Here is a 14,374-nt window from a genome sequence, read left to right as displayed (position 1 = left end):
GCTATGAAGCTTAAATGTGTTGAAATTAAAATCCTTAACATAAGTAAGAACTATGGTCATGACATTTTTTCATATGAATGGAAACAAATTGTGTTAAAGGAAAATTCATACTATGTTATGTTAAACATGCACATATCAAATATAAGTACACAGCTGGCACTTGAAGTAGTGTGCATGGGGTTAGAGGGAAATGTTTGCTATTGTGTCCTTCTTTAGCTCTTGATTACCATAATATATACACTCAGCTCTTGTATGTGCACTTGGAAGATAATGAGGTCTGTTTTCAGGAAAAGCATTCCATTGACTCTGGCTTTGTATGCTGACATTCAGCTGAAAACAGTGATCCTGGGAAGATTAACAGATGTGTTTCTAACAATTTTTAAAAAACAGATATGAAGGTTTGGTCTTGTAGAGATGTTTCATTTTCATAGACTGAAAAAGTGACATTTAATCCATCTGTGGAGCTTCCTCTCTGATTAGTATATCAAGTGTATCAAAGTATTGAAGTGTTACAAGTTGCAGTGTGAAGAGTCACTTTAAGGATCTTTCTGCCTTCCCATCTTGAAGAATCTAGAGCTGTGGGATCTTTTGCTGGAGCAAAGCCCCCATTCATGAACTACATTAATTTAGTGTCCTAATATTGATAACATAAGGTGTCCAACCCCTGAGGGAAATGGCTACCCTTATACTTAGTTTATTTGTTAGATTTTCTATATGTCTGTAAATGTAATTAGTATTGAATTATGTGGTTTCAAACACCTGTGAAAAGTTGATTAACTTTCTAACTCTTATTTGCAGAGAGCTCTCCAAGTTTAAAAACTACATAAACCCTATAGAACTAAGAAGAGCTTCTATTAATATCTTGCTGTCCTTGTTGCCCCTCCCTCATCATTTTGGGATTGTAAAATCTGAGGTAATAATTAAGAGGTTTGTTTTCTCTGTTATTTCACATTTTATATATATCCACTCTTTCAGGAAAAAAAATTAACAGTGTTACAAGTGAAGTTGCAGAGTTGGCCTCTTGACCCTGTGGTTAGTCTTCTAAACCACTGTAGAAGAGGGTCTGGGTTTGATCTTGCTGCTGAGACTGATAATGTTGTGGTAGCATGCTTAACTCTTCATGGGCCGTGTGAAAAGTGAAAGCAGATAACATGTTTTGCTCTACAGTTGTTTTCCTTGGCTAATATATAGACAGCCTTGCTAGAGATTCCAAGGGGAACCTCTCTTAGACTAGGGAAAATTTGGCAATAGAGGCTGTAAACTTGGGGAGAGAGAGAAGAAATGCATTTTATTTCTCTGATTATTAAGTGTAACTCTTAAGATGGTAGAGTTTAGGGAGCAAAGTTTATCAAGTTCTGAGATTTGGATAAGTTAGAAGTCTTCCAAGTTTTTTTTTTTTTCCTGTGGCAAGAGAATATTACTTCTGTCTGACATTTGTATTCTTGTTAATATTGTACCAAGGCTATCTGCTCTGTTTGGCCATGACATTCTCTTATCATGTTCTTCTTTTAAAAGAAAATATGGGACAATTACAGATATTTGTGCTGGGATTTAATTAAATGACTTTAACTGTAAAATGAATCATACAGATGCTGGTGATCTAAATGCTGATATCCATGTCGGCACCCAGTGATATTAAATTAAATGTGTTCTTTCCTCAGGTTGTCCTGGAAGGAAAGTTCAGCAATGATGAGAGCTCTTCTTATGACAGACCTGTAACCTTCCTTTCCTTGAAGTTGAGGCTTGTGAATATTTTAATAGGGGCTTTGCAAACTGAAACAGATCCCAACAACACCCAGATGATACTAGGTTATCTTTTTTTATATTTAATTTATAAAAGGCTTTAAAAAATCTTTCTCAAGCTCAGTGTTAACATTTTCAGTGTTGTACAACAGAATATGTACAAACCCCCAGTGATCACTTATAATTTGCCTGTTACTCTGCAAGCAAAAGCAGAAATTTTATGTAAAAAAGTGTATTTATAATGCATTTTATCATGGAAACATTCAGACAGATACCTAAAATGCCTTTATATATTTGTTAGGGAAATAGTATTCTGCCTGTTTATTAGATGGGGATTCATGTCCTTGGAGGTCAGAGATGGAGAAGATCAATTAAATCATTTGGTTCCTGTCCCTGCTAATGCAGGATTGTTGAATGCCTTACTTGTGTACCCATTTGTTCAGTGAAATTTTAAATATCCCAGGAGCTAAACCTTCCATCACAATTTGACAGATTGTGGATCTGTCTGTGGGTGTAGAAATGCATACATTTCCCAAACCTTTGTAAGGGGGTATTTCAGAAGTGTGGCAGTGATTGTACTCTTCTTGTTGTGTGAGAGAACTGACAACATTTAAGTGTAGCAAAACCCCTCCAACTTTAACCATGGATGAAGCTGTGTTAAAATAGAAGGGGGTTTGCAACATTGTATTATTCTCTTCTAGTTCACTCATACCAGTTACAGGGGTTTAGATTGTAGCTGTGTTGGTCTAAGGATATAGGCAGACAAGGTTCCTTGGGTGAATTTGATATCTTTTATTAGACCAACCCAAATGGTTGGAGAATAGTTATTAAGCAAGCTTTCGGGTTCAAAAACCCTTCGTCAGGCTAAGGACGCTGCAGCAGTTGCTGCGTGCTCTTCCTGGATGGAATGAAAAGTAAACAGGCCAGGGGCTGGGCTGGGCTGGGCTGGGCTGGGGAGTCAGGTGCCAGGCAGATTGTAATGTATCAAAAATCCAATGTCTATGTTTAGTCCCTGATCTCTAGTATCCAGCAGGTTGATGAAATGGAGCTCATAGGCTCGTCTCTGGGATGTGTTGTGTAAATTTCCCTTGAGGATCAGGACTGAGAGATTGGAGAAAGAGTGGCCCTCCTGTGAGAAATGTGCCCCCACCGGTAATTGGGTGTTTCTGTCTTTGATGGATTTCAGGTGTGCATTCACTCTAATGCGCAGTTGTTGTCTGGTCTCATACCAGTTAGAAATTAACAGTTTTGAAAAGTTATTTTAAAAGGGCTCCCACTGTATATGCTCTTTTCCCACTCTAGTCTATCAATAAATGTGTGTGTGTCTACACACACAGTTTAGCTCTCAATAAATAGTTTACCTTTCATCTGTTCCCCAGGGCTGGGTGGTGTTCATCTGAGAGTTCTGAAAGAACTCAAAAGGTGACATTTCAGGACTGCTGGGAATAGTATGAAATCTATTTTGTGCCTGGCAACTTGGTAGAATCCATAATGAAGAATAAAATTAGCAGTCACATAGACAGGCTTCATCTGCTGGAAAAGTGTCAACATGGTTTTTGTGAAGGGAAACACTGCCTCACCAATCTGCTGGAGTTCTTTGATTGTGTTAAGCATGGGAACAAAGGGGATCCAGTTGACACAACTTTTTGAAAATCCCAATCTATTTTCTACAAGATTCCTCATCAAAGGCCTTTAAAAAAAATTCTGTTGCCATGGAATCAGAGGAAAGGTTCTTTTGTGGACTGAGAACTGGTTAAAAGATAGGAAGCAAAGGGTAGGGCTAATTGATCACTTTGCAGGCTGAAGAGAGGTCAGAAATAGAGTCATACAGGGATCTGAGCTGTACTCCACTTTGTTCAACATTTTCATCAATGACCTGGGGATGTATAGTGAAATTTCTGGGTAGTCAAATGCTAAGCTGATGGAGAAGAAGTGCAGATCTTACTAAGCTAAATGAGTGGACAGAAAGCTGACAAAGGAACTTAAATGTTGATAAGTGCTAAGTAGAGCATGTGGGGAATAATATCCTCAACTATATATACACAATGTTGGGTTCTGAACTAGCTATTATGACTCAGGAGAGACCTTAGATTCCTGCAGATAGTTCTCTAAAAACATCAGCTCAGTGCATAGTGATGACCATAAAAGCCAATAAAATGCTGGTCATCATTAAGAGAATTGAAAACAAAATGTTTTCATCATGCCATTATACAAATCCATGGGGTGCTAACTTCTCGAATACTCTTTGCAGTTCTAGCCTCTGCATTTCAAAAAAGGATGCAATAGAATTGGAAAAGGTACAGTGGAGAGCAACCAGAATGATTAGGGGCATGTGGAAGTTGCCATACCAGGAGAGCCTAAAAAGGCTAGGACTCTTCAGTTTGGAAAGAGGAAGGCTGAGAGGGAAGTGATATCAGTCTATAATATCATGAAGGGTGTGGACAAAGTGAATACACAACTGTTATTCATCAAGCCAACAATACTAGAACTAGGGGGGCCCTGTGTAAATTAGTAGGAGACAAGTTTAAAATGGTAAATGGAAAAAGAGAGCTGGAGTAAAAAAACTACTTAAAGGCAAAGGTTTTCTGCATGATTTCTTTTATTGCTCCAACTGTACATTTGAGGTAGACTTAGAAAAGGTTTTGAATGCAGTGCATTCTTTTTCAGGTCTAAGGAAAAAGACACAGCAAAAATAGCCCTCAGGGTTGTGAAATATTAAAAAAAAACAAAACCAAAAATCCTCAGAGCTAACCAGCAGCCAAGCACATCACAAAAGAAAGGATATGTTAATTAGTGGTTGAGTGGTTATTCTGTAAAAGGCATCCTCCTACATGTTTTAGTGTGTGCCTCTTAATATTTTTCCTATGTTAATTTCTTTTGCATACATAATTTTAGTCTAGATCAGTGTTTTCAACTTTTTTGGACTCGAAACACCCCTCCACAACTTTTTTCAATGGAGTGGCATTTAATATCAAAAGCTAATTTGTATATTACAGAGCTTACTTCTTGCAGAGGGGCCTGGCAGTGGGGGTGAGGGATTGGCCAAGCAGGGACAAGCTTGAGCCTGCACTTGCTTACCTCCTCACATCTTGCTTATCTCTTCAAAGGATCTATCAACAGCCTGGCACCCTGTTTGAGAATCACTGATCTTGTTTCACTTGCATAGTTTGCATGAGAGCATTTGGCTCACTTGAATGAGATTATACTAGAGTTGCACTGATATAGCCGTCTGTATTGGATCAGCACCAATAAAAGGAAAATTGACATTATTGGCAATCAGCTTCTTTTGGCCAGTGTAGCTGATCATGTCACTGATAAATGCCGCATGTATGCATGCAGCTGCAGCCTGCATGCAGCCAGGAATGAAGCCTTGCAGCTTGGAGACCTGCATCCAGCTGGTAAGTCTTTGGGTGGGAAGGAGCGTGGGAGAGGGGAAGGATCATGGGAGGGCAGGTTGAGGCACCCATGGTGAGGGAGGGAGTGGAGCTGGAGTAGGCACTGCCCAGCTAGCGCGCGTGTGGGGTGGAGCTGGGGGCGACTCATCCGGGGGGGGGGGAGGGGCAGCTCCCTGCTACTGCACACAGCCGCAAGGGAAGCATGTGCCTTGGATTTGTGCACAGGGCAAGGGCAGGCTGCCCACTGTGGGCTTTGGGCCAGGGGCTGTGCTAGTCTCTTTCTGGTGGCGGCGGGGCTGGACCAGAGCTGCACTGGTAGTGGAATGGGCAGCAGCCACACTGGGCGGAGGGCTATGGGGAATTTTGGGGCAGCTGAAGCCAACCCCATAGCCACCCCTCCCAGTGTTGTTATGGCCCGCTCCAGCCCAGCACCCCTGCTGGGAAGAGGCTGGCGTAGCACTTAGCCCTACGCCCACAGTGGGCAGCCTGCTCTCATCCTGCGTACAAATCTGGAGGACACGTGCCCCCAATGCCTTCCCCAGGGGTGCTTGCAGTGGCGGGGGGCCACCCAGATGAGTGGCCCATGGCTCCATCCTGCACCCCACCTTGCCCCAGCTGGGCAGTACCTATCCCTGCCCTAACCCCACTCCTTCACCCTGGGGGCCTCGATTTGTTTCCCCCCCCCCCCCCCCCAACAGACTTACTGGCCTGATGCTGCTGTCCAAGCTGCTGAGCTGCATATCAACTATTGGATCGGCATTGGCCATATGGCTGGTTAATAATCAGCCATTGGTTTCAGCCAAAATAACTCTTTATTGGTGCACCCCTAAATTATACCTGTTTTGGGGTATATAGGTGTAGGAACCACAGATCTCAATGGGTTTGGTGTGGGGAGGTGTTGACAGCTTTTGAATCTGTTGTTAAACCAAGGCTATGTCCTATTTGATGCCTGTTGGTCAACAAGGAGTTTGCTTCTGATGAGTTGGGCAAGGTTACAGGGTTGTTTGAAATCTAGCGTTGAGGAAGGGTGGGAATATGTCTCAAGATCTAATCTTTTTTGAGTATAGGCTGCAATTGTTTGATGGTTCTTTTTACTCATTCAGGTATGGTATGGAAAGTGACCACCAGGGATGTCGTCATGGGTTTGGGTGAGGGGGGTCTTTTTGTATTGTAACAGGTTATTTGGATGGCCTGTTGCATATTTTCTGAGAATCTCTCTTCCCCAGTTTCACAGTCCTGAAGATTGTTTTTAGTTTTTGCTGTGCCTGCTTTTTTCTAAGACTTGAAGATGAATTCTCTGCATTTGAAAGCTTATCTAAGTCTAGCCCAACCATGCAGTTAGGTCTAGTAAAGAATATCACCCTCAAAAATTCACTTTGCATATGTCCTGGACTGTTATGGTCACAACATCACTCTAACACTACCATAACTGCTGAAGGACAATATGCATATTATTAAAGGACAAAAATACTTAACTGCCCTTTCCCATACTAGTATTCTTTTCGCAGCATCTTTATTTTCCCTCTTTGTTTCTTCCATTCCTTCAGGGAAGAAATATTCTTCAAAAATAGTTACAGGAATATTTTCTTGTTGATTTCTTCAGAATTAGATGGGGAAGGAAGACTGTTAATTTTCTGAAGGAATAAGAATTTTGTTGTCTTGTATACGTGAGAAGGAAAAGATGAGGGTGGATGGATGAGGAAGCAGGGAAACGCATGTGACACTTTTCAAAGTTTCCTTTGAGTGGTTGAGACAGTCAAGTTTGCTGGCATGACTTAAAAGTATGAGTTCTGGAGCTAGCTGGAACAGAAGAATTAGTGTAGGGGTTGGCTACAACAGGGGAATATTAGTGTATTTACACCCTTGATGTCTATACAGAAGTAATTGTAAAGTGAATCATCTAAAATAGATTCAGTCAATCAGAAGGCAGAGAATTGTGCAACCAGAGAAACTGTGGGATTATGCACCAGTAATTAAACAATTCCTTTTCATTTTGTCTGAGGAAGTTAAGTTTAAAATAAAATCCTAGCATATATCCCTTTATGCTGCCAATAGTTGTCCCTTTATGTTGAGAGAGAGAGAGATAATACAGACTTGTGCTCCTCTCTAGCTCACTTACAAGTTGAATTTTAACTGCTCTGTACTCAAGTTTTTAATTTCTTTCATCACCTTTGTAGTTTTCTGAACTCCTTCAGTTTTAAACATCTCTCAAATTAGTTTTGTGATCACTTTTTTAACATTCTAACATTCACTTCCTTTATTATATTTGGTTAAGATCTTTCAGACTGGTCTTAACACAACCAACCATTCTTGCCAGCTTTCATAAATGAGTTTACCTTTTTTATTCTGTATAGTGTTCATATCCAAGAAAACTTGAATGAGAATACAGTTTCACAAGGTGCATTATCATATTTATAAATAACACAGTTAAACAAAACTAATGTTCCATCTTCCTTAAAAATCTATCTATCTAATCTATCTATCTATCTATCTATCAGGCATTAACAAGTATTTTTATCTTCTGTCCAGATATTGTCTACACTAACAGTGCAATAGGATGCCTGAAAACAGTTATATTTGCCTCTCAGTAGTATGGTTCTAGCTCTTAGTGGAATCCACTGAGGTCAGGGCCCCATTGTGCTAGGCGCTCTACATATACTAGTGAAAGCTCCATTTAAATCAAATGTTTTAAATGTTCAGCCCCATTTAAATGACTCTGATAAAAATGTAGCTTTAGACTAAAAGCACCATTTCATTTGGTCTGCCACCTATGTTGAATTTTAGAATCTGAATGAAATTCCTATGGGTGTTATAGAACCCTAGATAGGTTGAATTTAAAAGTGAAATATTGACACATTTTTACAGCTTTTAGTAAGACAAATACTGCCTGTGTTGCATATGAAGTGTAAATTCTTACTGTTTTAATGTTGTAGGTGCAATGTTAAATATTGTTCAAGATTCAGCACTCTTAGAAGCCATTAGCTGTCAGCTGGAAACGGTAAAATGTTTTATGATAAAGCTATTAACACTTTTTTTAGAAAATGTATTACTTATACCTATATTTCTAAGTTTTCTAACTTGTTTTCATTAGATTTGACCTTCTTATTCTTCCAGTGTATCTTCTGAGGATGTTTTTAAATGTGTTGAAGATACTAAAGTTTCTAAAGACTGTGAAGTCTCTGCCTTCATGTAAACTTTTTCAAATTACAGAATGGTGGAGAAAATAGCCTCTTGAAAAGCCACAGTCGCACTAACAGTGGCATTAGTACAACAAGTGGAGGAAGTACTGAGCCTACAACGCCAGATAGTGAGAGACCAGCACAAGCTCTTCTACGAGATTATGGTAAGGAATTAGATTTTTTATTTAAGAGCTTGCCATTAGATCTTTAAATGTTTGAATTTGTGTGGATATATTCAACTAGAGGGTGGATAATGCAGTTAGTTCCTTTTATCTGGAGTTTTGTGGTAAACCTGAATGCTGTTACTGGAGCCTTTGGTTAGTATGCTTTTAACAATAAAACGAGCTTGAAAGCTGATAAGAAAGGGAAAGGAAATAGTTGAATTAGAATCTGATTTAAAATCTCTGAAAGATCTGCCAGCAGTGGGGCAGATCTTCAGCTGATGTAAATTGTCATATCCCCATTAATTTTGATGCAGGTGTGACAATCTACAGCTTGGTAGCATAACTTGGTGTGCAGATGAGGTACAGAGGTGGGGGTGAGGCACAGAAATGGCAGCTGGCACCACCAGTGACCTGACCAGCACTATTATCCTGGCTATCACCTAGGGAGCAAAACTTCCCAGTTCTGTCTCTGGATCAGCTGCCCTGAATAGCTGCCCTTCCTAGATCAGAGTTTTCAGTGCACTTGGGGGATTTTTGTTTAAAGGATTAAATATAGTCCTATAAAGTAGGATATATGCTAGTTAAACTGCTGGATGTAATGTATTATAATTTTATATTTTGACTTCAGTTTGTTTTAGTTTGTATTTTGCATGTATTTTTTTTGGGGGGGGGGGGGGGGGGTTAGTCCTTGTAATAAAATCTGCGTGTAATGATTCAACAGAGTTTAGTGAAATCTTTGGGTGTGGACACACACAACCATTCCAAAATGATGCTGATTGGAAATCGGCTCACAACTGAGAGACATATAGATGCAGACATACATAACAATTGAATCAGTCTCAAATATCACTGATTAGGAACCACTTCATAGTTGTCTACGAAGTGTTGTGGTTCTAACACCAGTGGGGTGTGAATGAGCACCCAGTCCAGCATGTCTTGCAATGAGTGAATGGCATGGAGAGCACTTGCACCCATGCTTTGGGGGTTCTACAGGATGGGTAACCTGTATGTGGCAGGGCATCTTTGTATGTGGCCTGCCGCTTTAAGGGTTGGAAGCAGGCAGCCGTGGTCATTCTCAAAGGCCAGCCAGCCAGAGAGAGCAGTTAGAGACCAGCCAGTGGGGAAGAAACATCTCCCTGCTGAGCTCCAGCTCCAGGAATACCTTGGAGGTAAGGGCAGGAGCTGTGGGGATTGGCTGGAGGCTCCTGGTTCTGAGTATGACCTAAAAGTGTACCCTGCTGGGGAAGGGTGGCCTGGTGGGACTCCCTGTGGTGGGGGAATCCCTAAGAAATGCAAGGCCAATTACCTCCCTGATGAAAGGCGAGGAGGGGCACCTGAAAATCCCAGCCCCCACCTGCTGGCAGGTTACAACACTGGAAGGGAGCAGGGCCAGGCAAGCCCGGTGAGGGACACCTGAGCCCTGTGTAGTGGAGGCCAGGCACGGTGTTAACTTGAGGGGAGAGATCCCATTGTAGTGGGGGACAGGCACAGTGTTAGCCACCTGAACCACAATGGGTGAGACCCTAGTGTAGGGGGCCAGGTATGGCGTTAGCCACCTGAGCTCCACAGGGTGCAAGACCTGGAGTGAGTGAAGCAGCCCAGTGAGGGGCCAGAGTGTAGAGCAGCTTAGTGAGGTGGCTTGTTTGAAGTGGCCCAGTTGAGGGGCTGTAGAAATGAATGGCCCTGGTGAGGGGGTAGAAGTACTTGGAGAGATTACAGAAATATGGAATGTGAAAGTACAGAATTACTGGATGTGACACAGTTACCTAGTGAGAGAATGCAGAATACTGAAATGAGGGAATACAGAATTACTAGATGCAACAATGTAAATTACTGTATGTGTGAATGTAGAAATACTAGATAGAACTTAGATGCCGTCTGCAGGGCATTGGACACGTGTAAGGGAAGGTTGGAGTGTGCAGTAAGGCCCTTGTCATCAGGAGGGCGAGCAGTGGGCAGCCTCCCGCTTTGGTAACATTGTTCATACTTATTTTCATCAAGGCATGGCAAACAAGTGAGGCGGGGGTTTAGCCCTGAACAGGCGGGCAAGGCCAGCATGTTGCACTGTAGCTGAGGGAATTTTCACTTTTCTGTTTTCCTTTGTCTCCTAAACATGAGTTCAGTAAAGTTCAACAGCCTGCAATTGGCCAAAGTCTGCAGTGTGCTTGCCTGTCTTGGGTCTGGGTTGAAGGGTGCTGGGGAAGGGGACTGCTTGGGGCATGGGGGCGGGAACGAGGAGTGATTCAGGATGGGATGCCTAGATGATCAACCAGACTTATGTCATGGAATGCTTAGTATCCATACACTGAATTGGTTCATAGTGAACTGGTTTAAAACAGTACTTGATTTTCTAGGTACACTTTTGAACCATTTCAGGTGGCTGTAAGCCAGTTAAATAGGTTTGTAGGTCTATCCTCTTTGGGTTTACACAGTGTTTAAACTGATCTAAGATTTTTAGGTGTGTCCATGCCCCTAGATTCTCATTTCTATCTATTTGTTGGTCTTTGGTGATTTTAGTCAATATTTGCTAGAGTATCTGAAAACAGACCACTTTGTTGCACTTTTTATTGGAGATGTAGATTCGAAGTAGGGGTGCACCAATAGAGATTCTGCAGGCCGATATGAATAGCCAATTTTTAAGGAGGCCTATCGGCTGGTACTGATCCAATTGCTGATACAGCTGCATCCAGCTGGTAAGTCCGTTGTGGTGAAAGAGGAGGGGGGAGGGAAGGGGCATGGGGTGGACAGATCAACGCCCCCCATGGTGAGGGAGGAGTGGGGCTGGGGTAGGCGCTGCCCTGTCAGGACAGGGTGGGTATGGGATGGAGCCATGTCTCGTTTGGGGAGGGGGGTGGCTCCTGTTGCTGCATGCTACTGGTCCAGGAGTGGCTCATCTGGAGGCTTATCTGCTAGTCCGGCGGCTCCCACTGCTGCTCCAGCCATTCGTCTGGGAGGGTGGGGAGGGGTGCTCCTGGATCTGCGCAGGTTGGGCTGTGCGGGCTTCAGCTGCAGGCTGGGGCCAGAGGCTGTGCTGCACTGTGTTGTACTTGGAGTGGGCACTGGCAGTGCTGGGAGAGGGCTACGGGGGGGGTGGGACTACAGCGAAACTTGAGGTGGCTGCAGTGCTCCCCCCCCCCCCAATAGCCCCCTCCCAGCACCATTGACGCCTACTCCAAGAGCAGTGCAGCACGGTCCCTGGCCCCGGCCCCAGCCCGCAGCTATAGCCTGCCCAGTCTGCTTCATGCAGATCTGGGGGCACACACCTGCCCCACCCCCTCTGACCTCCCAGATGAGTGGCAGGAGCAGCAGCGGGAGCTGCCAGATGAGCAGACAAGCTGTTCCCGGACCAGTGGCGTGCAGCAGTGGGGAGCCACCTCCCCCACTCCCTGAGCCCCCTGGACGAGCAGCGGCTCCATCCCGTGCCTGCCCCACTCTGGCTGGGCAGCACCTGCCCCAGCTCCACTTCTCCCTCACTGTGGGGGCCATTAATCTGCCCCCCCACATCCCTCTTCTCTTCCCCCCTGTCCTTCCACCACAACAGACTTACCAGCTGGATGCAGCTCTCCAAGCTGTTCGGCTGTGCTCCTTGCTGCCTACATGCTGCCCTTTGGTTGCTCACACGCATGGGCGTTTATCGGCCACATTAGGGCAATTTCCGATATAGTCAATTTTCTTTATATCGGTGCCAATCCAATATTGGACCGATGTATCGGTGCACATCTAGTTCTAGGAATTGTCTCCAATTATTAGCTTTAAAGGTTTCCCTCTCCCCCCCCCTTCAAAGGGATTAATGGGTGGGAATAATCTGGCAAGGTTCTTTGGGTAGATGTGATATCTTTTATTAGACCAACTAAATAGTTGGAAAAAGGTTCTTTGCAAGCTTTCAGGCACAAACATCTGCCTGGAGAAGGACGTTTGTGCCCAAAAACTTTCAAAGAACCTTTCCAACTATTTAGTTGGTCTAATAAAAGATATCGCATCTACCCAAAAAGCCTTGCCTGCCTATGTCCCTAGACCAACATGACTACAACCAGCAACCCTGGGTGTAATCTGTGTGTTCTCAGATTTCACATGCAGTTTAACTCTGTCCCTTCAGGATTTGAGTTTGTCTGAAAAGCCTCACTTAAGAGAGTAACACTGTTTTTTCAGCGCATTTTTATATGCATATTTAATTGGCATGATTTTGCACTGAGAAGTGTTTCTGACAAATCTTATGTAAAATATCTATTTCTTGGGTTCAAAGTAACCTTTCACGAAAGGCTCGAGTTTCTTAGTGTTTTAGCCAAAAACATTTTAGAACTGCTCACATGTATTGGATTTTTAGTTTTCTCCAGGCACAGAATAGAAACCTAATTTGGGAAATCCCTAAAAGTAGTTTCCCTGTTTCCATTAGGCGTTAGAAAAGAAAAGTTCTGAAGAATCAAGATGGACTGTTTTCAGTCTTTTTCTGTAACTGGTATTTGAGTTATGCTGCTAGTTAACAAAGAACACCTTGTTAAAAGTGTGGGTTTTAAATGTCTGATTTCAATCTTAATTAAGATTCCTCCTACTCTGGTTTTAGAAAATCAATATATAATGACCTTCAAATATGAGATCAGTAAGATGACAGATACTGAAGACATGTTTCCTGTTTAATTTCAAGCCAGAGGTGTAAAAAAAGTCTAAAATAATTGCATCTTTTTCCTCTAGTCTTTAACTTTAGATCTTGAGAAAAAAATTATCTTTGTGAAATGCTATAGGAAATTTTCAGCATTTGTATTTTGATTGGACCTCTATTTATTTATCATTTATATATTAATGCTGAGATTTGCTGTGTTTATTCTGGAACTATAAATATGGGGACTGTATTTCCTGAGTCTCAAAATGGCACATTCCACTTCCCTCCTCTGTTCTTTGGCACATTTGGCACTCTGAGCTCTTATCTCAGAGTGCCTGGGAGAGCAGGGCCGCATGACCGTGTTGAATAGCTTGGATGGAGAGCTTTGCTTTTGTCACTTTTGAAATGGAAACTTTTGAAAATAAGACAAAAACAGTTATTTGAGTAAACTAATGGGATGACTAGACAAGCATTTAAAATGACTGTCCTGAACAAAATGGAGTATATGGTCACCCTAACTATGGGCTCTCACGAAAGCATAAATATTATAGCAAAAGTTTGGTTTTATCCTTTAAATGTAGTTGTTAAGGTATGGCAACTTAAAATAGTTTTAGATTAATTATTCTAACAACATTTAAATTACAATGTCAATAAAATGTGTGTGTATATTCACAAAGATACTAGAAGCTAGTCTAATTTAGGTGTATAATGTGCAGGAGTTCTATGTCAAATGCTTAACCCATGTGAAATGTGCTAAATGTATAGCTTCTGCAATGTATGTCAGTTTTATTTTCTGTGCTCATTGTGGCTGCTTGGCTTGTGCCTTATTGATTGCTTTGCTTATTGTTACTAATGCTTAGTTGTTTTCCTTCCCTGTGGTATATGGTATTGGGGTTATATCCTAGCTCTTAATACAGATACAGCTGCTGGACTACTGATTCGCAGTATTCATCTTGTAACCCAAAGACTCAACTCACAGTGGAGGCAAGACATGAGTATTTCGCTAGCTGCATTAGAACTTCTTTCTGGATTGGCAAAGGTGAGACCTGAATTTTCAAGAATTAATCTAGTTACTGTATGTCCTGCAGAGGGAAGCAGAGCTATCATTTATTTGATATGAGAAGGATATTCTGTCACTACTCCTGGTGTGATTTTTGTGGGCTGAAGAATTACACATTCAGGTTTTTAAGTGGAAATTGTAGTTTAAAAGACTTTTACTGCGACTTGTAGGCTGGAAAGCTTACCAGGATAGTGAATTAATTTTGAAGATCCTTGCCCCACTTGCTTCCTTTCCCT

General features: G+C 42.2%; 1 protein-coding gene across 10 annotated transcripts in view; it reads left to right on the top strand.

Annotated features, from left to right (window-relative positions):
• RALGAPB (Ral GTPase activating protein non-catalytic subunit beta) overlaps positions 1-14,374 on the top strand; it is a 233,060-nt gene that overhangs the window by 115,884 nt on the left and 102,802 nt on the right. For 8 of the 10 annotated variants that reach the window (XM_059733294.1, XM_059733297.1, XM_059733289.1 and 5 more), the window contains 5 exons: positions 799-913; positions 1,662-1,809; positions 8,072-8,136; positions 8,349-8,481; positions 13,984-14,117. In XM_059733294.1, the coding sequence (XP_059589277.1) occupies positions 799-913; positions 1,662-1,809; positions 8,072-8,136; positions 8,349-8,481; positions 13,984-14,117 (595 nt within the window). The remainder of the gene's footprint in view (positions 1-798; positions 914-1,661; positions 1,810-8,071; positions 8,137-8,348; positions 8,482-13,983; positions 14,118-14,374) is intronic. The other 2 variants (XM_059733290.1, XM_059733293.1) reach the window with 1 other exon arrangement.

Source organism: Alligator mississippiensis, chromosome 9 (genome assembly GCF_030867095.1).
Source record: "Alligator mississippiensis isolate rAllMis1 chromosome 9, rAllMis1, whole genome shotgun sequence".
Taxonomy (NCBI): domain Eukaryota; kingdom Metazoa; phylum Chordata; order Crocodylia; family Alligatoridae; genus Alligator; species Alligator mississippiensis.
The sequence above is the reverse complement of the archived record's forward strand: the minus strand, read 5'-3'. Positions and strand labels throughout refer to the sequence as shown.